The sequence below is a fragment of the Stenella coeruleoalba genome (genome assembly GCF_951394435.1).
Source record: "Stenella coeruleoalba genome assembly, chromosome: 11".
NCBI classification, from domain to species: domain Eukaryota; kingdom Metazoa; phylum Chordata; class Mammalia; order Artiodactyla; family Delphinidae; genus Stenella; species Stenella coeruleoalba.
Window position 1 is genome coordinate 27557646 of NC_137157.1, and position 25408 is coordinate 27583053.

Here is a 25408-nt window from a genome sequence, read left to right on the forward strand (position 1 = left end):
AGTTGGCAGGTGGTTTCTACAAGTTGGGTAAGTTCCTAGGGCCACATGGGAGAGAGGGAGGGGAGGGGAGACACACACACACACACACACACACACACACACACACACGAAGTAAAGAAAACTAATGAAAGTGTCATAAAAAGACAAATTTTAAGAGTCAACAAAAGAAACAGGAATCTATTATCCAGTTTTACTTTTGTATTCAGAGATTAAAGACGTCACCTCAAAGTTTATCTCCATCATGAAGTGCTTGTAAGTAGAAGTGATCACTATCTTTATGCCTCTGTTTTTTTAAAAAATTAATTGATTTATTTTTGGCTGCATTGGGTTTTTGTTTCTGTGTGTGGGCTTTCTCTAGTTGCGGCGAGTGGTGGCTACTCTTTGTTGTGGTGTGCGGGCTTCTCATTGCGGTGGCTTCTCTTGATGTGGAGCATGGGCTCTAGGCGCTCGGGCTTCGGTAGTTGTGTCATGCGGGCTCAGTAGTTGTGGCTCATGGGCTTTAGAGCACAGGGTCAGTAGTTGTGGCGCACGGGCTTAGTTGCTCCACAGCATGTGGGATCTTCCCGTACCAGGGATCGAACCCGTGTTCCCTGCATTGGCAGGTGGATTCTTAACCATTGCACTACCAGGGAAGTCCCTATGTCTCTGTTTTTATTTTTATCATAGAACTGATGGTCTGTTACTCTTCTTTCCATGTTTACTTGCCCCATTAAACTGAACAACTTGAGAGTCTGGCATAGACAAGTTCTGTTGAATAATGAAGTAATTCTTTACATATGAATGGCTACCAAAGGTAGAGGACTTATTTCTCCATCTTTCACATTTTTCTTTGTTGGCAATTTCCTTCTTTTTCTATTATTAACCATGTTTCACAGATGAAGCTGACTCTGTTATTTGTTCTCTACCCCCACTCCCATCCTAGAGAATAATTCTCGCACCAGTATGTCCCATTATCTTTTACTTTCTGATAACGCTTGTGCTGGTGTGGACTTGGTCTTCTGAAACATTAGAACTTATCCTGTTCTGTTCCCTTTGTACTAGAATCAGTTAACTTGAGTATTCCCAATCAGCTCAGTTCAGTTTTGTGTCTTCTACCATGGCAGCCATTGGAGTGGCGTGGAGGAAGGAGAGTCCCTTTTTCTGCTATTTATAATCCAACAGGGGAAGATATGTTCCTCATATCCACAAGAATAATCCTAAATGTGTTTTCTCATGGAATCTTTTTCCTGCATTAGGTCCTTGAGGTGTCTGCTCACCATTCTTTGTCAGACTGACAGAGAATTAGGTGAAGTGAACAGAATGTGAAGTTTTGACAGGAAAGAGCATTTCAGACTCAAGAAACAGAAAGAAGCCAGAATTGTTAGAGCTAAAGTAATGAGGGTGAGAGTGGTAAGGCAGGGAGTAGATTGTGCAGATTTTATAGTCCTTGTTAATGAGTTTAGATTTTACACTACTGCAATAGGAATCTATTGATGCTTATTGCTGGTAAATTAATGGGAGATATTTTGCTTTGGGCTCAGGTTCTTGACAGTCAGTTTTATCATTTCCATGAGAAAATGTTCTTCCCTTTATAGACAATGTGCTTTAGGAATAAAATTATTTTCCCAAGGATTTTATATATATATGTATGCCACTATACATAAAATCTATAGTATTTTTTTAAGACTTGAGAAAATTAGAATACTAATATGCAGTCACTGGCCATGATTTGTTAAAGAACATTAACTATTAATTCCTTTTTTTTCAACTTATGTTTAGAGATGACATAACACTACTCAGACAAGAGGTCCAAGACCTACAGGCTTCACTTAAGGTAAGACTAAAAATGATTATACTTGTTTATTTTCAGTGTTTCAGATAAATAAAATCTTTTACAATTTACTAATTAAAAACTGTTTTCTTCTCTTAGGAGGAAAAATGGTACTCAGAAGAGTTAAAGAAAGAATTAGAAAAATTTCAAGGGCTGCAGCAGCAAGTAATTGCTTTTAAATACTTGAAGTGTGTTATTAGTTGTTTATTTTCATTGTTGAAAATTAAGCATTATACTTTTTTGTAAACAGGTGGCCTGATATGAATAACTTCCTAATTTGTTTCTCTGTGTATTAGCCTACATGTATATCCTTTGTAGTACTAATGAATGCAAACCAATATAACTAATATGTGGGAAGGTCAGATGTAACTCCTTAAAGGTGCTCCATTAAGAATCATTTACCTATGGATTGTTTAAAACATTATTCTTATTTTCTGACAATATACCTAAATGGTTAAGAAATATAGGTTCAAACAGTAGTGAAGCTCTTCAGAGCATTTGTGTTTGTGACAAATTAGAAATCACTAAAATGTCTGTTAATAAGGACAGAACCATTAGTAGCTGCTTACAGTTTATATTAGTGGAGATTGTTTGAAAACTTGGGAAAACTGATGTATTAATGATGTTAAAAAACATTTGTGTCTTTGTACACACACAGGCACATATGTACTATACAACTTTACATAAAAATAATATATAGGGAAAAGAACAAGCAAATCATTGTGGTATCAAAAGTGGTTATTTTGAGGGATTTCACTTGATATCTTAGATTCTTTATATATATATATGTTCTTTATAGCTTAATGTATTTTCTAAACAATGTCTTAACCAATTATGATTTTTATACTAAAATTATTTTGACTTTTATACTAAACTTACATAAAGAATCATAGAATAATGAATTTTACCAAATACATATATAGTTTTCATTTATAAGAATAAAACTGACACCCTTTAACAATAGCTCTACTACTTTTATAAAGTAATTAGTGATCCCTGTGCACATTATCTTAGCACATTATGACTCCCAGTTGGTCTTTTTGTCTTTTCACCAAAAATTGTGATTTAGACTAGGAAAAAAACAAATAAATGGATAAAAAAGATATCAGTCTTATTACTGCTCAGCTTCTATAATTGAGGACGCATTAAAGAGGTTTTTAGTAATCCAAAATACTTATAGTTCACTTATGTGTGTTTTACATAGATGCCATTAACAATCATTCAAACATGAGCTGTATTATTTTCCGCACCTGAAAACACAGAGGAAATTGTTTACTATATTTGATACGGCTATTTTACATTTATAATATAAATTAAATACATTCCCACAGTGCAATTGCCTTGATAAGAAATTTACCTTTGGGGGAAAATGTATTTTAATTACTGATGATTATTAGCAATCAGTATGTCTAAATCCAATGTATAGGAAAATAAAAAGTCAGATGTACTATGAGATACCTTATGAAACTTTTTCAGGTATATGTAATTCTTTAGAATATGGGAATAATGACTAGGTGGTATATTATTTTATTCCTAATGCATGGGATAAATTAAACCTTATGGAATACATTCTTTATTTCGGCTCCTTTAAAGACAATTTATAATCTGGAATTAAAAATTTATGTTTTTAAAGCCAATTTTTTAGTAGTGTTAGTTTCATGGGATATTTCAGCTTATGAAAAGTTTTGACTATTATAGGATTGAATCTTGTCTGCTAACTTAAGTATTTGCTTTAGAATCTATTTTTATAATTGTGATAGTTTATGTTACTTATTACTGTATTTATGGAATTTAAGATGCCATCTTGGCAAGACTCATAAAAATTTAATATATGTTAACATAAAATAATTCTTAGAATCAGTGAGCTACAGTTACATCATTATTCCAGACTGCCTAGTCATACCTTAGAGATCTAGAAGAATGTGAGCAGGCCAAGATTTGATTTTCATCAAAATCTTGCTACTTACCTGACAGAATGTGGATTTCAGAGATTTTTTTCACATTGGCAATTGTAACAGTATTGTCTTTTCCTTTTAATGTATTTGTTTATGTTTTTTGTTTTCATTGAGGACTCTAAACCTGATGGATTAGTGACTGATTCATCAGCAGGTAACTTTACTTGAAGCTGTTAATTTTTCATTTTTCTTTTTCTTCTTTCTCATCCTTTCTTTCTTTTTCTGTGATGCTTGCTACATGAATTTTATTTTGTGATTATACTTTATGGCTTTAAAACAGTGAAGACAACAGTCATATTCTAGGCTGAGAGTATCTGTTACCTGTGAACTTTGTAACTTAATCAGTTAATGAAATCTTAGTCCTGTTTTAGTTCATTATATTCTGAAGTTAGAAAGAAACTTCTGAAATATTACATTAATATGGTGGTTAATGAAAATTTAGATCTGTATTAAAGAGCGATGCAGTTTTTTCTCTTGAAATAAAAAAATGATGAAACTAGCATCTTGGTAATGGACTTTAACTGGAGGAATGCTCAATGAATAATCAAAATTATATTTTGAGATTAGCTATTGTATTTAATGTCCCTCTGAAATCCCTTTTCTTTATGAGAATGAAGTAGTAGGAGTTGACTGCATATTTTAATTGATTATTTTATTTAAGACCTTGATTGTTCTTAACACAGTTCTAATTTCATTTCGCATTGTTACATTTTTCATCAGCGGTGCAGGATATATTTCTTTTTGGTCAGTTGACAGATATAGGAAAATAACTGAGAAATGTGAAGTCACAATAATCCTTAAACAAATATTTATAAATTATTTGGGTATGATTGCTAAATATTCCTTTCATTTGTTTTACATGTTTGTAAACTATGACTTGAGCCTTAAATGAATTGGCTATGCTTAATTCTCTTTTTTTTTTAATACATTTATTTTATTTCTGGCTGCATTGGGTCTTTGTTGCTGCGTGCCGGCTTTCTCTAGTTGCGGCGAGCTGGGGCTACTCTTTGTTGCGGTGTGCGGGCTTCTCATCGCAGTGGCTTCTCTTGTTGCGGAGCAGGGGCTCTAGGCGCGCAGGCTTCAGTATTTGTGGCACATGGGCTCGGTAGTTGTGGCTAGCGGGCTCTAGAGCGCAGGCTCAGTAGTTGTGGCGCACAGGCTTACTTGCTCCGAGGCATGTGGGATCTTCCTGGACCAGGACTCCAACCCGTGTCCCCTTCATTGACAGGCGGATTCTTAACCAGGGAAGCCCTATGCTTAATTCTTAAAATGTGAAGATACTCTACTAGTAATTGGCTAGTAGACACATGTTGATTGTCTTTAACTTCTACAGTGATTATAAGTAATAACAATTTAGGAAATGTAATTCACATTGTATTTGAATAATTACTGTACTTTTTTGTAGAACTACAGTCTCTGGAACAGCAGTTAGAAGAAGCCCAAACAGAAAATTTTAATATTAAGCAAATGAAAGACTTATTTGAACAGAAAGCAGCCCAACTTGCCACTGAAATTGCAGGTAAATTAAATCAGAATTATTTAGCCAATATATCAGTCTCATTACAATTTTGCCATTGTATATCCTAGAAATAAACATTGTATTTTAGTGTGATAAAGCATTTGTTATAGATTGTGGTGGTGATTACTGCCATTTAATGATAATAGAGTTGCTATATAAGTTATTTTGTTTGTTCTCCCACCTCCTCCTTTCAAAGGACTGATTTTCTCTCTAAAATTCTTCTTGAATTTTAGAGAAGATGAATTTTCTTTTGGGGTATGCTTAAAGATTAACAAGTAACATTTTGAAGAAGTTAAGTAATATAGTACAGATTTAACATTTGGTTATGCTAACAATCGCATATAATTTTTTTAACTACATATACATGCTTTTAGGTAATATATTGTATGTGATTAAATATACATTAAAATGCTAATTAGTAATTTATCGCTGTGTGGAATTTATGTAGACAAAGACATTTGATCATTTAAAGTTTATCATTTAGCACCAGAGGGCAGACAGCAGAAGCAAGAAGAACTACAGTCATGCAGCCTGGGGAACAAAAACCACATTCACAGAAAGTTAGACAAGATGAAAAGGCAGAGGGCTATGTACCAGATGAAGGAACAAGATAAAACCCCAGAAAAACAACTAAATGAAGAGGAGATAGGCAACCTTCCAGAAAAAGAATTCAGAATAATGATAGTGAAGATGATCCAGGACCTCTGAAAAAGAATGGAGGCAAAGATCAAGAAGATGCAAGAAATGTTTAACAAAGATCTAGAAGAATTAAAGAACAAACAAACAGAGATGAACAATATGATAACTGAAATGAAAACTACACTAGAAGGAATCAACAGCAGAATAACTGAGGCAGAAAAACGAATAAGTGACCTGGAAGACAGAATGGTGGAATTCACTGCTGCAGAACAGAATAAGGAAAAAAGAATGAAAAGAAATGAAGACAGCCTAAGAGACCTCTGGGACAACATTAAGCACAACAACATTTGCATTATAAGCGTCCCAGAAGGGGAAGAGAGAGAGAAAGGACCAGAGAAAATATTTGCAGAGATTATAGTTGAAAACTAACCTAACATGGGAAAGGAAATAGCCACCCAAGTCCAGGAAGTGCAGCAAGTCCCATACAGGGTAAACCCAAGGAGAAACACACCGAGACACATAGTAATCAAATTGGCAAAAATTAAAGACAAAGAAAAATTATTGAAAGCCGAAAGGGAAAAATGACAAATAACATACAAGGGAACTCCCATAAGGTTAACAGCTGATTTCTCAGCAGAGATTCTACAAGCCAGAAGGGAGTGGCATAATATACTTTAAGTGATGAAAGGGAAGAACCTACAACCAAGATTACTCTACCGGGCAAGGATCTCATTCAGTTTCGATGGAGAAATAAAAAGCTTTACAGACAAGAAAAAGCAAGAGAATTCAGCACCACCAAACCATCTCTACAACAAATGCTAAAGGAACTTCTCTAAGTGGGAAATACAAGAGAAGAAAAGGACCTACAAAAACAAACCCATAACAATTAAGAAAATGGTAATAGGAACATACATATTGCTACTTATCTTAAAAGTGAATGGATTAAATGCTCCAACCAAAAGACACAGGCTCGCTGAATGGATACAAAAAGAAGACCCATCTATATGCTGTCTACAAGAGACCCACTTCAGACCTAGGGGCACATACAGACTGAAAGTGAGGGGATGGAAAAAGATATTCCATGCAAATGGAAATGAAAAGAAAGCTGGAGTAGCAATACTCATGTCAGATAAAATAGACTTTAAAATAAAAAATGATACAAGAGACAAGGAAGGACACTACATAATGATCAAGGTATCAATCCAAGAAGAAGATATAACAAATATAAATATATATGCACCCAACATAAGAGCAGCTCAATACATAAGGCAACTGCTAACAGCTGTAAAAGAGGAAATCGACAGTAACACAGTAATAGTGGGGGATTTTAGCACCTCACTTACACCAATGGACAGATCATCCAAAATGAAAATAAATAAGAAAACACAAGCTTTAAATGACACAATAGACCAGATAGATTTAATTGATATTTATAGGACATTCCATCCAAAAACAGCAGATTACACTTTCTTCTCAAGTGCGCACAGAACGTTCTCCAGGATAGATCACATCTTGGGTCACAAATCAAGCCTCAGTAAATTTAAGAAAATTGAAATCATATCAAGCATCTTTTCTGACCACAACGCTATTAGAGTAGAAAAACATAAAAAACACAAACACATGGAGGCTAAACACTATGTTACTAAATAACCAAGAGATCACTGAAGAAATCAAAGAGGAAATCAAAAAATACCTAGAGACAAATGACAATGAAAACACCATGATCCAAAACCTATGGGTTGCATCAAAAGCAATTCTAAGAGGGAAGTTTATAGCAATACAAGCCTACCTCAAGAAACAAGAAAAATCTCAATCTAACCTTACACCTAAAGGAACTAGAGAAAGAAGAACAAACAAAACCCAAAATTAGCAGAAGGAAAAAAATCATAAAGATCAGAGCAGAAATAAATGAAATAGAAACAAAACAATAGCAAAGATCAATAAAACTAAAAGCTGGTACTTTGAAAAGATAAACAGAATTGATAACTCATGAAGAAAAAGAGGGAGAAGATTCAAATCAATAAAATTAGAAATGAAAAAGGAGAAGTTACAACAGACACTGCAGAAATACAAAGTATCCTAAGAGACTACTAACAGCAACTCTATGCCAAAAAAATGGACAACCTGGAAGATATGCACAAATTCTTAGAAAGGTATAACCTTCCAAGACTGTACCAGGAAGAAATAGAAAATATGGATACACCAATCACAAGTAATGAAATTGAAACTGTGATTAAAAATCTTCCAACAAAAGTCCAGGACCAGATGGCTTCACAGGTGAATTCTATCAGACATTTAGAGAAGAGCTAACACTCATCTTTCTCAAACTCTTCCAAAAAATTGCAGAGGAAGGAACACTCCCAAACTCATTCTATGAGGCCACTATCACCCTGATACCAAAACCAGACAAAAATACTAAAAAAAAAGTTACATACCAATATCACTGATGAATATAGATGCAAAAATCCTCAACAAAATACTAGCAAACAGAATCCAGCAACACATTAAAAGGATCATACACCATGATCCAGTGGGATGTATCCCAGGGATGCAAGGATTCGTCAGTATACGCAAATCAATCAATGTGATACACCATATTAGCAAATTGAAGAATATAAACCATATGATCATCTCAATAGATGCGGAAAAAGCTTTTGACAAAATTCAACACCATTTATGATAAAAACTCTCCAGAAAGTGGGCGTAGAGGGAAACTACCTCAACATAATAAAAACCATATATGACAAAACCACAGCCAACATTGCTCTCAATGGTGAAAAACTGAAAGCATTTCCTGTAGGATCAGGAACAAGACAATGATGTCCACGCTCACCACTATTATTCAATAGTGGCAATATTGCCACGGCAATCAGAGAAGTAAAGAAATAAAATGAATACAAATTGGAAAAGAAGAAGTAAAACTGTCACTCTGCAGATGACATGATACTATACATAGAGAATCCTAAAGATGCCAGCAGAAAACTACTAGAGCTCATCAGTGAATTTGGTAAAGTTGCAGGTACAAAATTAATGCACAGAAATCTCTTGCATTCCTATATGCTAATGATGATCTGAAAGAGAAATTAAGGAAACACTCCTGTTTACCATTGCAGCAAAAAGAATAAAATACCTAGGAATAAACCTACCTAGGGAGACAAAAGACCTGTATGCAGAAAACTATAAGACACTGATGAAATAAAGATGATACCAGCAGATGGAGGGATATACCATGTACTTGGATTGGAAGAATCAATCTTGTGAAAATGACTATACTACCCAAAGCAATCTACAGATTCAAAGCAATCCCTGTTGAATTACCAATGGCATTTTTTACTTAACTAGAACAAATCATCTTAAAATTTGTATGGAGACACAAAAGACCCCGAATAGCCAAAGCAGTCTTGAGGGAAAAAAACAGAGCTGGAGGAATCAGACTCTCTGACTTCAGACTATACTGCAAAGGTACCGTAATCAAGGCAATATGGTACTGGCACAGAAACAGAAACATAGATCAATGGGACAAGATAGAAAGTCCAGAGATAAACCCACGCACCTATGGTCAACTAATATATGACAAAGGAGGCAAGTATATACAATGGAGAAAAGACAGTCTCTTCAACAAGTGGTGATGGGAAAACTGGACAGCTACATGTAAAAGAATGAAATTAGAACACTCCCTAACACCATACACAAAAATAAACTCAAGATGGATTAGAGACCTAAATGTAAGACTGCACACTATAAAACTCTTAGAGGAAAACATAGGAAGGACACTCTTTGACATAAATCACAGCAAGATCTTTTTGATCCACCTCCTAGAGTAATGGAAATAAAAACAAAAATAAACAAATGGGACCTAATGAAACTTCAAAGCTTCTGTACAGCAAAGGAAACCATAAACAAGACGAAAAGACAACCCTCAGAATGGGAGAAAATATTTGCCAACGAATCAACGGACAAAGGATTAATCTCCAAAGCATATAAACAAGCTCATGTAGCTTAATATTAAACAAACAACCCAAACCAAAAATGGGCAGAAGACCTAAATAGACATTTCTCCAAAGAAGACATGCAGATGGCCAAGAAGCACATGAAAAGCTGCTCAACATCACTAATTATTAGAGAAATGCAAATCAAAACTGCAGTGAGGTATCACCTCACACCAGTTAGAATGGGCATCATCAGAAAATCTACAAACAACCAATGCTGGAGATGGTGTGGAGAAAAGGGAACCCTCCTGCACTATTGGTGGGAATGTAAACTGATACAGCCACTATGGAGAACAGTATGGAGGTTCCTTAAAAGTAAAAATACGATTACCATATGACATAGCAATCCCACTACTGGGCATATACCCAGAGAAAACCACAATTCAAAAAGACACATGCATCCCAGTGTCCATTGCAGCACTGTTTACAATAGCCAGGTTATGGAAGCATCCTAAATGCCGATTGACAGACGAATGGATAAAGAAGTTTTGGTACATATATACAATGGAATATTACTCAGCCATAAAAAGGAACGAAATTGGGTCATTTGTTGAGACGTGGATGGATCTAGAGACTGTCATATAGAGTGAAGTAAGTCAGAAAGAGAAAAATAAATATCGTATATTAATGCATATATTTGGAACCTAGAAAAATGGTACAGATGAACTGGTTTGCAGGGCAGAAATTGAAACAAAGATGTAGAGAACAAACATATGGACATCAAGCAGGGAAAGCGGCGGGGGTTGGGGGTGGTGGTGGGATGAATTGGGCGATTGGGATTGATATGTATACACTGATTTGTATAAAATTGATGACTAATAAGAACCTGCTGTATAAATAAATAAAATAAAATTCAAAAAGTAAAAAAAATAGTTTATCATTTAATGTAATCAGAAGTATAATTTTATTGTATATGTTTATGGTTATCAAAGGAATGTGAATTAGAGTGATATATAGATATATACTGGAATATACAAGAATTTATAAAACTGTTCTTCCCTAGAGTTAATGTCATGTCATTTGTATAACTATCTTTAATTAGATGTAAAGTCAAAATATGATGAAGAAAGGAGTCTTCGAGAAGCTGCCGAACAAAAAGTGACCTATCTAACAGAAGAATTAAACAAAGGAGCAACTATAATTCAAGATCTAAAGACTGAACTGGTAATTTAGAAGCCATTTATTAGAATGTACCTTATTTGAAATCGAAAAATTAAATGTATACACTGATGAAACATTTTTGGAAGTACAGCTTGAGTAGAATGGAGGAAAGAAAAAAATTCCCTTTAGTTTTTCCACATAAATGTATACACTTTATATGATTTTTAAAGTAAAAATGGAATTTTATGACACATAATTTATGACTTTAACATTTTTGTTGTTTCTATCTTAATATCGTGTCTTTTTTAGTAGTTTCCATATTTGCATCTCTGATCTTACCATCCCTTGAACTTTAGTTGTATAAATTTATACTTTTCGGGTACTTCTGATTGCATTTCTAGCTTTCATTTCAAATTCAACAAGTATAAAATCAAGTCATCCTGTTTCCTCTGTAACTGTATTTCTGTCATTGGTACCATGTATTTTCATCACTCTCCCCAGGCTTAACAACTTTGGATCTGTCCTAGCCTCCTTTCTGTCCTTTATTTAGCACTCAAGAAATATATGAATAAATGAATCAACTGTATTCAACCTGCAACAAACCCAAATTATGCTTATACCTGTTCCTTCTTCATGTTATTGACCAGTTTCCTAGGATAAACAAATGAAGGAATTTAGCATTTATCAAGTGATTGTTATCACCAGTGGGTGTACTTTGTGAAGGAAAGGAAAGCAATTAAAGTGCTAAGGATAATTGTGAATTTGTGGTTTTGTACCTTGAGTGCTAATACTATCAAGTATAAGATAGAGCGGGAAAAGGAGAGGGTGGTTGGGGGAAGACATCAGTGTTTGATGTTTGGAATCTAGTAATTGATATTAAAGATTGTTTTATTTTGATTTCTTAGTAGTAAAACTATTTTAAAAATGTGTGTTGGCCTTCCCTGGTGGCGCAGTGGTTGAGAGTCCGCCTGCCGATGCAGGGGACATGGGTTTGTGCCCCGGTCCGGGAAGATCCCACGTGCCGCGGAGTGGCTGGGCCCGTGAGCCATGGCCGCTGAGCCTGCGTGTCTGCTCCGCAGCGGGAGAGGCCACAGCAGTGAGAGGCCTGCATACCACAAAAAAAAGAAAAAAAAAAGTGTGTTATTTTAGTTTCACTGTGATTTTTAATTAAAATGTGTTGTTTCACAGCTTCAGAGACCTGGAATAGAAGATGTTGCTGTGCTTAAGAAAGAACTGGTACAAGTTCAAACGCTAATGGACAACATGACCTTGGAACGTGAGAGAGAATCTGAAAAACTCAAAGATGAATGCAAAAAGTTACAAGCAGAACATGCTCACTCACAGGTAATGAAGTTTAATGCACTTAAATGAGATTTATGTTAACTTGTTTAGTGTGCACTCTTGAGTGAAGCCAGAATTTTTCCGAGTGACCTATCAAGCAGTATTTGCCTTTCTTTCATCTGGTCTGAGTAATATTTGTATATAGTCAATATAGTCTGATAGTCAATATTTTTAATATTTGCTCTATGAAGCTAGAGCCTTAGAGAAGAATGTTTGCATACAAGAGTATTATTCTGTTTAATAAATGATGTATATTGTATAGAAATTACATTTAAAGTTAAATTTGCTCCAGACTAGTCAGTAAGTAGTAATTAAGTTTATTTCAATTTGGTAGGGGTAAAGGAAGTATGATTTCATTGTCTTCATTTGTATAACCAATGTTGTTTAGAAAAAGTATTTAAGACTTATTTTCTATTCGACTTCTTTTTCATTTATCAGTTATTTAATTTTGTGGTTGAAAGAAGTCATAAAAATCATCTAGTCTAACACTCCATCCAGGAATTCCCTTTATAGCATCTCTGATAAGTGATCTACAACTCTTGCTAGGTGGTGTAGGGGTGCATATTTCTTCCTAAGTCAGCCATTCCATTGAGTTGGCATTTGTTTCCCTATAATTTACATGCACTGGTTCCAGTTCTCAGGAATTAAACATAGTAAACTGTTCTTTTCCACATGAAATATTTGAAGACTGTTCATATTTACTCTGAGTTTTTTTCTTTTCCAGGATAAACATTCTCAGTTTCTTGTACTATTTCTTGCATGACTTTGGCCTGTAAATCCCTTATATAATTATGTCAGCATGTGACAAACTCTAGGATGTGTAGTAAATATATTTGCTTAAAAATGCCTTTGTCCTTCCTACTGTATCATAGGAGGTATTTTGTTATAACTAGTACTATGTGTAGTTCTTAAGCTCCCATATATTATGTGGACCTCTGTTTTTCATGTTTTCAGTTTAAAAAGTTGTTATAGTGACATTTCAACTTGCATCTCTTTCTTAGAGTTTTTCAGCTGGTGATCTAAAAGCCACTCTATTCATAATTAGTAACTTATTAATGAGCTATGGAGTATAAATATTATAGATAACCCATGTCATCCTTTATTTTAGTTCCTCCTGTATCTTATTAGTGGAGGAATGGTGAAAGTTTATGGGTACAACATGCATAGGCATGTGAGGCTTTATGATGCTTAACATTTCAGACTTTAAAGTTTATGAACTTCAGGTGCAGATTTCCCAAAAGTGATCTTTGTAGCCCAATGACACATAGTACCACAAATTTTCTAATAATTTCAGGGAGTTCATGAATTTATCAAAGCCAATAAAAAGCTCCTAATGTGTAATCAAGGAGAGTCTGAATCAAAGAAATCTAATGAGGTAAAATCCCATCCAGATAATGCTTGAGTAGAAATTTCTTTTAACCCTGGAAGTTAAGTATTAAGTTTGTTTTATATTTAAGGAATCTGGGCTCAATGAGGTTAAATAACTTGTTCAAGGTCATGCACCGAACATAAAGAAGCTTGGATTAGAACTCAAGTTTGGTCTGAAACTCGTGTTCTTTCTATATCATGTTATTTCCCATTTTAGGTGGTCTGGTGATTGCCTTAGAAGTAAATTTGTGCTATTAATCTTGATCTAATACTTATTTTTATTACTTTTTATATCTTGACATATTGTATATTTGTATTGAGTATAGCTTAAAATACTTTTGAGTTGTGTCTAGTACCATTTCCACATGAAAAAAAATTACTGTCTAAATATTCCATCTCATTTATTTGTTTGTAACTGTTTTTAGCTTCTGCTTACTCCTTGAAAACTGGCATGTATTTTATTAATTTATTAAAATTCATTTCTATTTATTCTCAGTTAAGTGTGTTAGTGAATTATATAACTTAATAGAAAAAAAACTATTTTATATATTACTGCTTTACTGAACCTAAAACATTGGAATCAGAAACAAAACAGTAAAAGGAGTTAAAGAAACTAAAAATGTAATGATTTGTTTGGTATTTCTCGTTGAGGCTCAAGATATACAATCTGGTATTATACATTGTTAAATATGTTCCATTCCTTTCATTAAAAATATAACTTATGAATTCATTGACATTTAAAAAATCTAGATATTTTAGAAGGCATATAGAAAAATAACTCATTCTAAAGCATTTAAAAGTACTTTTAAAATAATTAGCTTTTCTTTAGATCAGAAATTAAGGTTAATAAAAGGATTATTCCTAAAAATCTACATTATTAAACATATCAAAGCTGTCATCAACTTATATTTGGTGTTGTCTTTAATGGAAATGATTTTTTAAGAATTTTATTTGTATTCCAAATATACTTATTTGAATCCCAATTTTTAAAGCTAATAAGGTTATAAAGAGATGGAATAAGTATGATTATACTCATGCATAGTTACTAAAGAGAGCATTTAAGTATCATTTAAAAGTAAGCTAGTATAAGAGATCAGATTTAGAGGTGTGTTTGGACTTTTTATTGTATGTTCAATGTGTACTTTTGTCAGTCTTCCACCTTTCATCCATCATTTTATTTTTTTTTTTTCTGCTTTCTAATGGAGATGCTTAAACTTGAGGTAATGTGTTTTTGGAAGGCTTTTAATATTAGTACTACTTTTAATAGTACCATAGCACCATATGGCAATTTTGTGTTTTAAGGCAATCTCAGAACTTCAAACACATGCTCATTTTTGTTTTATTAATCAAGCAAATTTTTAACCATCTTTAAAATGATTATTTACTAAAACTAGTAGAATATTAGGACAATAATTATAATCTTAAAGCACTAGCAGGTTTGCGTGAAATATTTTTCCTTAATTATTTTGTAATTTAAAATTTTTTAGTAAAAATTCGATGTTAAATTCAATAATGTGGTTTCAAGGAAATGCAAACTATTTTATAGAGTCTTATATACTGTTTCCTTGTGTACAAATATCTAGTAACTTCTTGGAGATAGAATCACTCATCCCTTTAGCGAGTATTTTTTGAATGCCTGAGTGTCAGCAACTATTTTACATGTGGGGAATACAACAGTGAATAAGATACAGTGCCTGCTCTTATAAAGCTTATATTCCTTTGTGGAAACCAAATAATATATAAGTAAACCAAATCATGATAGAAAGTCAGTTAATGCTAAGTGCTATGTAGACAAACAAAACGGGATATGGACAGTAGTGGGGCTGGCAATAACGTGGGACAATGTTAGATAGAATGATCAGGGAAGGTATCCTCAAAGAGGATACATGGGAGAAGAATGAAGTAAGCAAGAAGCAGGGTGAAGAATTGGGAGCAGCATTCCCAGGAAGTGCAAGTGCTAAAGATTTCTAGCCACAAATGAGCTTGTCCTATTAACTAGTGAGGACTGTCTGTGTGACTTGAAGAACTTCTTTTTGAATTTCACCCAGTGATATTGCTATAGTGAATGTATTTATTTTCTTTGAAATTTTGTCTTCAGTCTTTATTTTTTAAAATAGAAACATATGATCACTGTCAAAAATTAAAACGACTCATAATGTGCAGTAGAGAGAGTGAAAGTGTCCTATAATTCACTCCTGTTCCTCCCCTTCCCCATAACTAAAATGTACCTTTAGGTGTATACTTTTCCCACATCTTTCTTTTTTCCCCCCTTGAGTAAAGTGAAAAATTTTAAATGCTTGCTTTTATATTTTTAAAAATTCTAGTTTAGAAACATATACATATTTAGTGTACGAAGGATACATTATAAAATTATTTATGTTACTGTATCTAAAAGGTATAAGATATAACAAAATAATTTTGGATACATTTGCTTTACATTTTCTTTGTTTAGTTCCTTTTATATGTTGGCATTTATCAGCAAGATAGATACTAGATAGATGTTACACATGGCTAACTGTATCTTATAAACTTTAATGTGGAATCATGGTATTTTAATGAAATATACTCAAAATTTGCATTTTAATACACTGTTACTTATTTCTGCTTATTATGTGTGAAATATTCTAGTAATTCCTTTGAAAGAGAGTTAGAAGTAGGGATTTAAATATGATAATTTATTTTCCTGTGTGATAAGTAGGCATTTGTACTACATGATTAAAACATACTAATTTAAAGTAGCTGGATTGTTCCTAATATTTTTATTAACATCCATAATATTGCTAATAGAAATTGATTCTGAGGTTCAAAGTTGTTAGACATAACAAATTGAAATAAACTTCCAATACCTATATCCATTTCAACGTTACATGACCAGTTCAAGACAGAAAGCGTTTAGGATACACTTTTTACTTGAACACAGTTAAAAATACATGAATATTTAAATATTTTCTTTGAAGTATATTTTATATACATGTTTTCCTTAAAAAATCAGGTCATAAACATATCTCAGACATGCTGTCATTCCCCAAAACATTTTTGAAACCTCTTTTTATTGACTTTAAAACAGTTTGGAAAGCACTCAAAAAACTAGTTTCATTAATTTATGGTTATTAAAATAAGCCCAAGTGCTTAATCATTCAGTTCAGTTACCTTGTTTACTAGTTTGTTTCTAAAACTTTATACCTTCATCCATTATCCTTATCCCTTCATCCACAATGGATTTGGTTTTATTATAATGAGAATCCTTTAACAAAAAAAAGGGCCACACATTCTGGAAGGCTTTCCAAAAGAAGTAGCAAAAGATCACTTGGCATTATTGTCACAATAAATTAGTAGCCTTCTAAGATTTTTTCCTTGAAGATGAAAGTACTCACTTTTAATGTATGATAGAGGTAATTGCCGATGTGTTCATTTAAAAAAATTAAGAAATTTATTGTATTCATATTATAGTTTATTTACTGATGAAGAATATAGGCAATTGAAAATAATCGTAATGTTAAGAATGTAAAAAGTAAAGCCAGTAAGCAGTATTAGAAATGAAAAAGTTCTCCTGTTAATATCACTTGCAGGAAACCATACTTAAAAGGCAGTACTTAGTCTCTCTCTAGTGGTTGAAGCTTTCATGTATAGGAAGCTTGTATTTCTAGGCTCTTTGCTTATCTTTCTCTTACCTTATTTATTAAATGATTAAACCATTGTTTTCATAATAGACATTAATTTTCATTTAAACAATATTAAATGCATTAAAGCAAATTCATACCCAGCTATTATTCATGGTCATAGAGTGATCCAGGTTAATGAAACTATATATAGCTTCTGTTTGATAACTTCTTTGGACAAATACTTTCCATTACAGTCCAAAAGATGAATCACCACTTTCAATGGTATTTCTATGTTGGTTGTTGCATTTAACATGATTTTGAAGTAAAAAAAAAAAAAGGCTGTGCACAGAAACTGGGAGAAAATATAGACATAACTTGGCATATCCTTTTTAAATTCAGGAGGATTAAAGTATAGAATTTAAAGCCAGTAAATTCAAGTTTGCAGTTTGGTGCTTACTTCAGACACATAAAATAGGATGTCAACTTTTCATTTCATGTATTATTAAATAAATGAAGTTGTATATTTTGGATAAATTTTAAAAATTAATTTTCAGCCAGAAAAGATGTAGAGCTGGTAAGATAAAGAATCAGGTTGAAATTTCTGAGTTATTTCAGTTCAACAACAATGACAAAAATGTATGTAATCTGAAAACCTTTGGATGCTTTCATTTCCTTTTTCATTTTAGTTTACTCTAATTTTCTTTTTTTTCCTTTTAGGCCATAATAGACCAGCTGAGGAGTGAACTTGCCAAAGGCCCCCAGGAAGTTGCTGTATATGTGCAGGAACTACAAAAACTTAAAAGTTCAGTTAATGAATTAACACAAAAAAATCAGGTAAGAATTTAAAAACTACATATAATGGTGAATTGATTTTATAGATCTTAAACTTTAATCTTGTGTATGTTATTTATATATTGGCACAGTACAGTATGACTTGTTCTGTGTGGGTTTTTTTTTTTAAGTGTTATTTACATTCACATTGTTATGCAACCAATTTCAGAAGTCTTTTCATCTTGAAAAACTAAAACTTAACACTCATTAAACAACTCCCCATTCACTGTCTCCCCTGCCCCAAACCCCTTCTACTTTCTATATCTATGAATTTACTATTCTAAGTAACTCATATGAGTGTAATCATACAGTATTTGTCTTGTTGTGTTTGGTTTATTTCACATAGGATAATGTCCTCAAGGTTCATTCATGTTCCTACCTTTTTAAGGTTATATTACATTGTATGTATATATTGTATTATCTATCATCTGTTGCTTCCTTTTGGCTAGTTCTATTGTCAATAGTGCTGCTTTCAACATGGGTATACAAATATCTATTTGTGATCCTGCTTTCATTTTTTGGGGGGTAGATACCCAGAATTGGAATTGCTGGATTGTACTGGTAATTCTATGTTCTGTTTTTTGAAGAAATCACCATACTGTTTTCCATAGTGGCTGTATCCTTTTAAATTCCCATCAACAGTGCACAGGGATTCAACAGTTTCTTCACATCCTTGCCAACATTTGTTATTTTCTGTGATTTTTATTTGTCTTTTTTTTGAGTGTTAAGGTGGTATCTCCTCATGGTTGATTTGCATTTCCCTAATGATTAGGAGGTTGAGCATCTTTTCATATGCTTGTTGGCTATGTAATTTTCTTTGGATTGTTTGTGTTTTTGTGTTGAGTTGTAGGAATTCTTTATATGTTTTTGATATTAACCCCTTATCAGATATATGATTTGCAAATATTTCCTCTTAGGTTGCCTTTTCACTCTGTTGATTGTATCTTTTTATAAAGGAAAAACGCTCCTGTGTGTCTCTACTCTCAATACTGTACTACACCTTCACTTCTGACATCAGATGTGAGGGTGTTCCGTATATTAACAGTTGTCAACACCAGCTGGGTGTCCTACAGTTTAGCTCAGTTCTTAAACGGCTTACCTGGAGCTAGCATCGGATTCCACAGATGAAGGGTGCAGTCCTGCAGGGCTGCCTGAGCACCCCAACCCCACCTCCGCCACACATCCCAATTCACACACCAATTGAAAGTCCAGCTTGTTACTTGTACTTCTGACCAACCGGCTATATAAATGGGAGGTTCCCAATCCCCTGCCTCCGGTGTGATTAATTTGCTAGAGTAATTCACAAAATTTGGGAAGACATTTTACTTACTAGATTACTGGCTTATTATAGATGACCATAACATAAGAACAGTGAGATGGAAGAGATGCATAGGGTGAGATACGTGTGAAAGGGTTTGAAGCTTCCATGCTTTCTCTGGGTGCTCTCCATGTGTTCACCAGCTCAGAGTCTCTCAAAACCCTCTCCTTCCTACACAGACATGATTGATTAAATCATTGACCACTGGTGATTAATTCAACCTTTAGCCCCTCTTCCCTCCCTGGAGGTCAGGGTGGGACTGAAAGTTCTAACCCTTTCTTCAAGGTTGGTTCCCCTGGCAACCAACCCCCATCCTTAAGGCTTTCTAAAAAATCACCTCATTAATACGAACGCATAGGTGGTTGAAAGGGGCTTGTTAGGAATAGCAAAGGATATCTTTATTGCTCTTATCACATAGGGAATTCCTGGGGTTTTAGGAGCCTGGTTCCAGAAATGGGAACCAGGACCAAATGTATATTTTACAGTATCACACCTTTGATGCACAGAAGTTTTAAATTTGAGAGAATTCAGTTTATCAGTTATTTTTGTTGCTATGCTTTTGGTGCCATATCCAAGAAATCATTGCTAGGTTCAGCGTCATGAAGCTTTTCTTCTAATAGTTTTAGGTCTTTGACTCATTTTGAATTAATTTTTTTATAGTGTAAGGTAAGGGTCCAGTTTCATTCTTTTGCATATGGAAATTCAGTTTTCCCAGCACCATTTGTTGAAAGGACTGTCCTTTTCCTATTGAATGGTCCTGGATCCCTTGTTGAAAATCATTTGACCATGTATGTGAGTGTCTATTTCTGGGCGCTCTAGTCTTCCTCTGTTGGTCTATATGTCTTTCTTTATGCCAGTACCACATTGTTTTGACTACTGTATGTTTCAATAAGTTTTGAAATCAGAAAGTATGAGACCTCCAACTTTGTTCTTATTCTGTCATGTTAATATTTTCCGCCTTGGTTCTTTAAAGATGAACAACAGATAATATTTAGTTTTGGGATAGGGCAGGTATTGGTATCAATACTTTTTTTTCCCATGTCTTTACTTTTTTGGTGGTAGAGGAATAGGAAGTTATTAAATATTTTTACTCAGAGATATGGTGAATTTGTTGGCTTTGCTTTGATGACTTAATTAATTCTCATATCTGCTTTTACATTTAATCTGTTGTGATATGTTTGAAGCGTGTGAAGAAAATTTAGTCTCACAGATGTGTAGTTGGAAAAGGGAGGACTATCTTAATAGCCCTTTCAGATAATTGTAGCTATTTTTATTTGATATTATACTGAAACAAAAGTATAGTTTCTCAAAAGTTAATTACAGTGTAGAATATGAAACCATAGTAATGCAGTTTTTGTACTTTGTAACAATAAAATTTTTTTCTCTGTCTTGCCTTTTGCATGGGTCTTTCCTGTGCATGATTTTGTAACGTTATGCATTAGTCATGTGGAAAATATTGGTTCACTGAGTTATGCAGATTTTTTCCCCAAATATTGACACATTTCATTGTACAATATAAAACTAATCACATTTGTGAATATCACCATCAATCTTAGAATACTTTATAGGTATGAGGAAGTGTCAAGGTCACGGTGGTGGATACAAGTTTTCCAAAATTCTAAGCTTCATTTGGAAGCTTGAATTTTATCATTGGCAACCAGTACTATCAGTTCTGTCCTTTGAAGTGACAGATTTTCTTCCTCCCCAAATCTGAATAGTCATAGTTTGTCTGTCATTCTTAAAAATGGTGTTTCATGGAAAAAAGCAACTAGTTCAGTTTATAATTCAATCACATAAATGCTCTTCTTTATGACAGTTATATTATTTGGTATGCAGCAGAAGTGACCCAAATATACTTCCTATTTTTTCACAGTTTTTCTTTTTTCTTGCTATTTCAAATATTGCGGCTATGAACATTCACATACAAATCTCATGCATTTGTGTAAGAATTTCTGTTATGTAGTCTCAGGTGAAATTGCTGGGTTATAGGCTATATACATAGTCAAATTTACTAGATGATCCCAAACTATTTCCCAGAGTAATTATACCAGTTTACCATTGTCCATTTTTCCGTATACTCCTGGTGCTGATTGGTTTTTAAAATTTAATCTTTTTTACATTTTATGAAAACCTCTGTGTCTCCCTACCCCATTTTTTCCCTCCTGTCAAGCTATATGTAGACAGCTTCCACATATACTCTAGTTTTATCTTTGTCCCTCAGTTTGATTTTTAATGTCTTTGAGCTCAGAGTTGACCTTCTACCTCTTGGAAATTTACCAGAGGTGTACACACAATGGATGTTTATGATCAGTGTAATTTATTTTGTATTTTTGAAGCATTAAACTATTAATAAGGGATAATGAAGCACAGATTGTGTGTATATATATATATATATATATTCACACATGCATATATACATTCACACTATTAAAGGAAGTACTATTTTTTTTTATGAATAATACATGGACTCAAGACGGTTTAGTGTGGTAAAATTAGGATAGTTTTGATTAGGGAATAATAGGATTTTCTACTAATCTTAATAATCTTTACATAAGTAAGACTTCAAATTTTTCTTGAAGTGTTTTCCTGTGTAGGATTGTTTTCACTGGTTAGAGCAAGCACAGATGTGCATCTACCTTTTTTTATTATCCTTGCTCCCCCACCTCTCCTCACCCAAGTCCTTGGCAAACCATGATTGTTGACAGTGGTGATATCCAAGTGTTACGAATTTGGAAATCTCTGTGCCTGGTCTTTTTTTTTTTAAATTTTATTTATTTATTTATTTTATTTAGTTATTTTTGGCCATGTTGGGTCTTCGTTTCGATGTGTGGGCTTTCTCTAGTTGTGGCGAGCGGGGACCACTTCTCATCGCGGTGTGCGGGCCTCTCACTGTTGCGGCCTCTCGTTGCGGAGCACAAGCTCCAGACGCGCAGGCTCAGTAATTGTGGCTCACGGGCCTAGTTGCTCCGTGGCATGTGAGATCTTCCCAGATCAGGGCTCGAACCCGTGTCCCCTGCTTTGGCAGGCAGATTCTCAACCACTGTGCCACCAGGGAAGCCCTTGTGCCTGGTCTTTTGAAGGCTATTAATGAAATGCCTTGGGCAGCTTTTGTGGATCACAGGCAGCATCAAGGTGGATAGATAACATTATAAAATATAATGAATTGAAAAAATAGTTACTTTTTTGTTAATGTCAAGATTTTCAGCATTAAACCAGTGTTTTTTAATCACTGGCTTTGAAAACTTAAAAACAAGCCAGGAATCTTGAAGAAATTTCCTTTTTGGTTTCTAATAAGAATCATATGCTGACATTTAAACAAAATTCTGCAGCTCAATTTAATTAACTATTTCCATATAAATTCTGAACAAAATCATATGCTTATTTAAAGCTACTAATGTGATCAATATAGGTCATTGTGAGAGACTGAGTTATTTTTTGGGTCTCACCTCTTACCCATTTTCCATCCTTCATTGCTCTCCGCTTTCCCACAGTCTCAGTATTAAGATGTTCATAGGCCAAAGCAGAAGCCAGATATGGCAAGTAGTTGTATTGCTGTGTATTACCACTGTATTGCAAAGTGGTATATTGAGATGAACAGCATAGTACAGTGGTGAAAGGCATGTTTAAATGCCAGCTTTGTAACTGACTGGCTGTAACCCAGAGCCTCTCAAAGTCTCTTTCCTCTTCTGCTAAGAAGTACTGTTATACTTATTTGCCTCTTAGGATTGATATGAGTATTAAAAAAAGTAATAGATGTTGAAGTGCTTAGACCACTGCCTGGCTTAGAGTAAGCACCTCAGTGAATGTTTGTTGTTACTGTTTTTATTTACTGTAAGTTTTGTGATACAGAGTTGAGTCAAGACCAAGGTGGATGTTTTCCTAACTTACTGCCTAGTAAATCAGGAAAGACTCTTGTTGAAGACATAACTTTTTAGCTTAGTCTTGTTTTTTTTTTTTAAAATTAATTAATTAATTAATTTTGGCTGTGTTGGGTCGTTGTTGCTGTGTGCGGGCTTTCTCTAGTAGTGGTGTGTGGGGTCTGCTCTTCGTTGCGGTGTGCGGGCTTCTCATTGAGGTGGCTTCTCGTTGCGGGGCACGGGCTCTTGGCTCGCAATCTCAGTAGTTGTGGTGCTCGGGGGCGGGCGTAGTTGCTCTGCAGCATGTGGGAACTTCCTGGATCAGGGATTGAACCCATGTCCCCTGCATTGGCAGGCGGATTCTTAACCACTGCGCCCCTAGGGAAGTCCCTTTAGCTTAGTCTTTAAGGATGCTTAGGAGCATGTCACATGGCAGAGGGGTTAATGGCATTTCATTTTGAGAGCTAGATACAGAAGGCTTGGGGACATGTAAGAGCACAAAATATAAGATGTTGGAGAGGTACAAGTAGTTCAGTTTGTTCTTTCTCACAAAGCTGTTTTGAGGAACAAACGAGATGAGATCCTTGAAACCACTTTGTAAGCTATCAAGCAATAAAAAATGCCATTCTTTTTGCATTTCTTCTCATTACCTGGGCTAGTAACAAGTGAATAACAGAGTCTAATACAGGGAAATTGTCTCTGTAAGGAAATATGTTGAAAGAACAATTGGTGAGGAAGTCAAAAGAGAACTGGACATTCGGAAGGAAAGAATTTTGCTTACTCAAATGATAATTATGTTATGAGTTAAGCTTAACATTCATTTTATAATTTAAACTTGAATAGTGTATGCTTTGGGAAGGCCTGAATTGACTCACGGAGTGTCTGAATTGTGTTGTGAAAACTTTATTGGACTTAGAATCATCATATGTGACTCTGCTACCTGGCCAAGTCATATCAGGTTCTTTCAGCTTTAGCTTCTTCATCCACAGAATGGGGATGATAATGTCTATCTCATCTTTTGTTGTAAGGATTAATATGGAGAAGTGAAAGTGCAATTACTGTTTTCTTTAATGGATTCTACTGTACTTAAAAAAAAAATCAATCTTTGAAAACCATGTATTCACTAGACTTTCTGCTTCAGATTCCATGAGAAGACCATAATAAGGACAAAAAGTTTGTGATACTAGATATAGTAAACCTTTTGCATATAAAAAATATATAATGTGAGTGGATTAGGTTATTTAAAAAGAAAGTGGTTTAGGTTCTTTTAAATAAAATTTAATTATCTCATCTGTGCAATAAAGCAGGAAGATTTTGATTAATATTTTAGGATAAGTGAATTTTAAAGTGAATGGTTGTAATGTATTTTTGCTTCTTAAAGAGTAAAGCTGTCTGAGGGGTCCTTTTTGTATAGAACTAGTAGGATTACTTGGGCACTTTATGAGTAAGCCTATGAGGAAGGCTCACTACCTCACTACTAGACTTAATTTTTGTAGCATGTTTTAAAATTATATCCCACCCAAGTATTTGTGAGCATGGTTGCATTCATAAAATTTAGTAACTTAGAATTTTCTTTGAAAAGATGCAAGGCATTTATAATGATCAATGAATAGACTTAATTTAGCTTATGAATTCTAAAATAAATATTATTTTCTTAAAAGAAAAAGTATGAAATCAAGTCAAGAAAGATGTGGAGTTACTAACGAGTAAGACAAAGTGTTTATAAAGAGAGAACTTTCCTAACAAGTAGTTTGACTCAAAATTATTATTTTTTTCTCTAGTCTTTTGGCTCTACCTCTTTTGTTCTGTGTCTGTTGGTCAGTCAAGACACAACTAATTGCTAATTGCTAATTTTGCTGAAAACTTCTGGGTGCTGTTTTTACTTTGTCTCCCATTTTGTCTTTCTGACATATATCTTTTTGACACTGCTTTTTCTATAGTATATTTCTACTTGGTAATTTACATTAATGAACTTTTTCTCAGACATGTGTTTAAGAACCATTACTGCTGCCTTTCCCACTCTATTATCTAAATTTATTACTCCCCTGTGTCCCCTCTTGCAACTTGTTTGTCTGTTC

The 25408-nt window shown here is 34.0% G+C and overlaps 1 protein-coding gene across 5 annotated transcripts in view; it reads left to right on the plus strand.

Annotated features, from left to right (window-relative positions):
- The window catches only part of EEA1 (early endosome antigen 1), a 131944-nt gene that overhangs the window by 50257 nt on the left and 56279 nt on the right, over nucleotides 1-25408 (plus strand). For all 5 annotated transcript variants that reach the window (XM_079937592.1, XM_079937591.1, XM_079937595.1 and 2 more), the window contains 7 exons: nucleotides 1759-1813; nucleotides 1910-1975; nucleotides 3880-3919; nucleotides 5171-5284; nucleotides 10955-11076; nucleotides 12202-12357; nucleotides 18042-18158. In XM_079937592.1, coding sequence (XP_079793718.1) covers nucleotides 1759-1813; nucleotides 1910-1975; nucleotides 3880-3919; nucleotides 5171-5284; nucleotides 10955-11076; nucleotides 12202-12357; nucleotides 18042-18158 — 670 coding nt within the window. The remainder of the gene's footprint in view (nucleotides 1-1758; nucleotides 1814-1909; nucleotides 1976-3879; nucleotides 3920-5170; nucleotides 5285-10954; nucleotides 11077-12201; nucleotides 12358-18041; nucleotides 18159-25408) is intronic.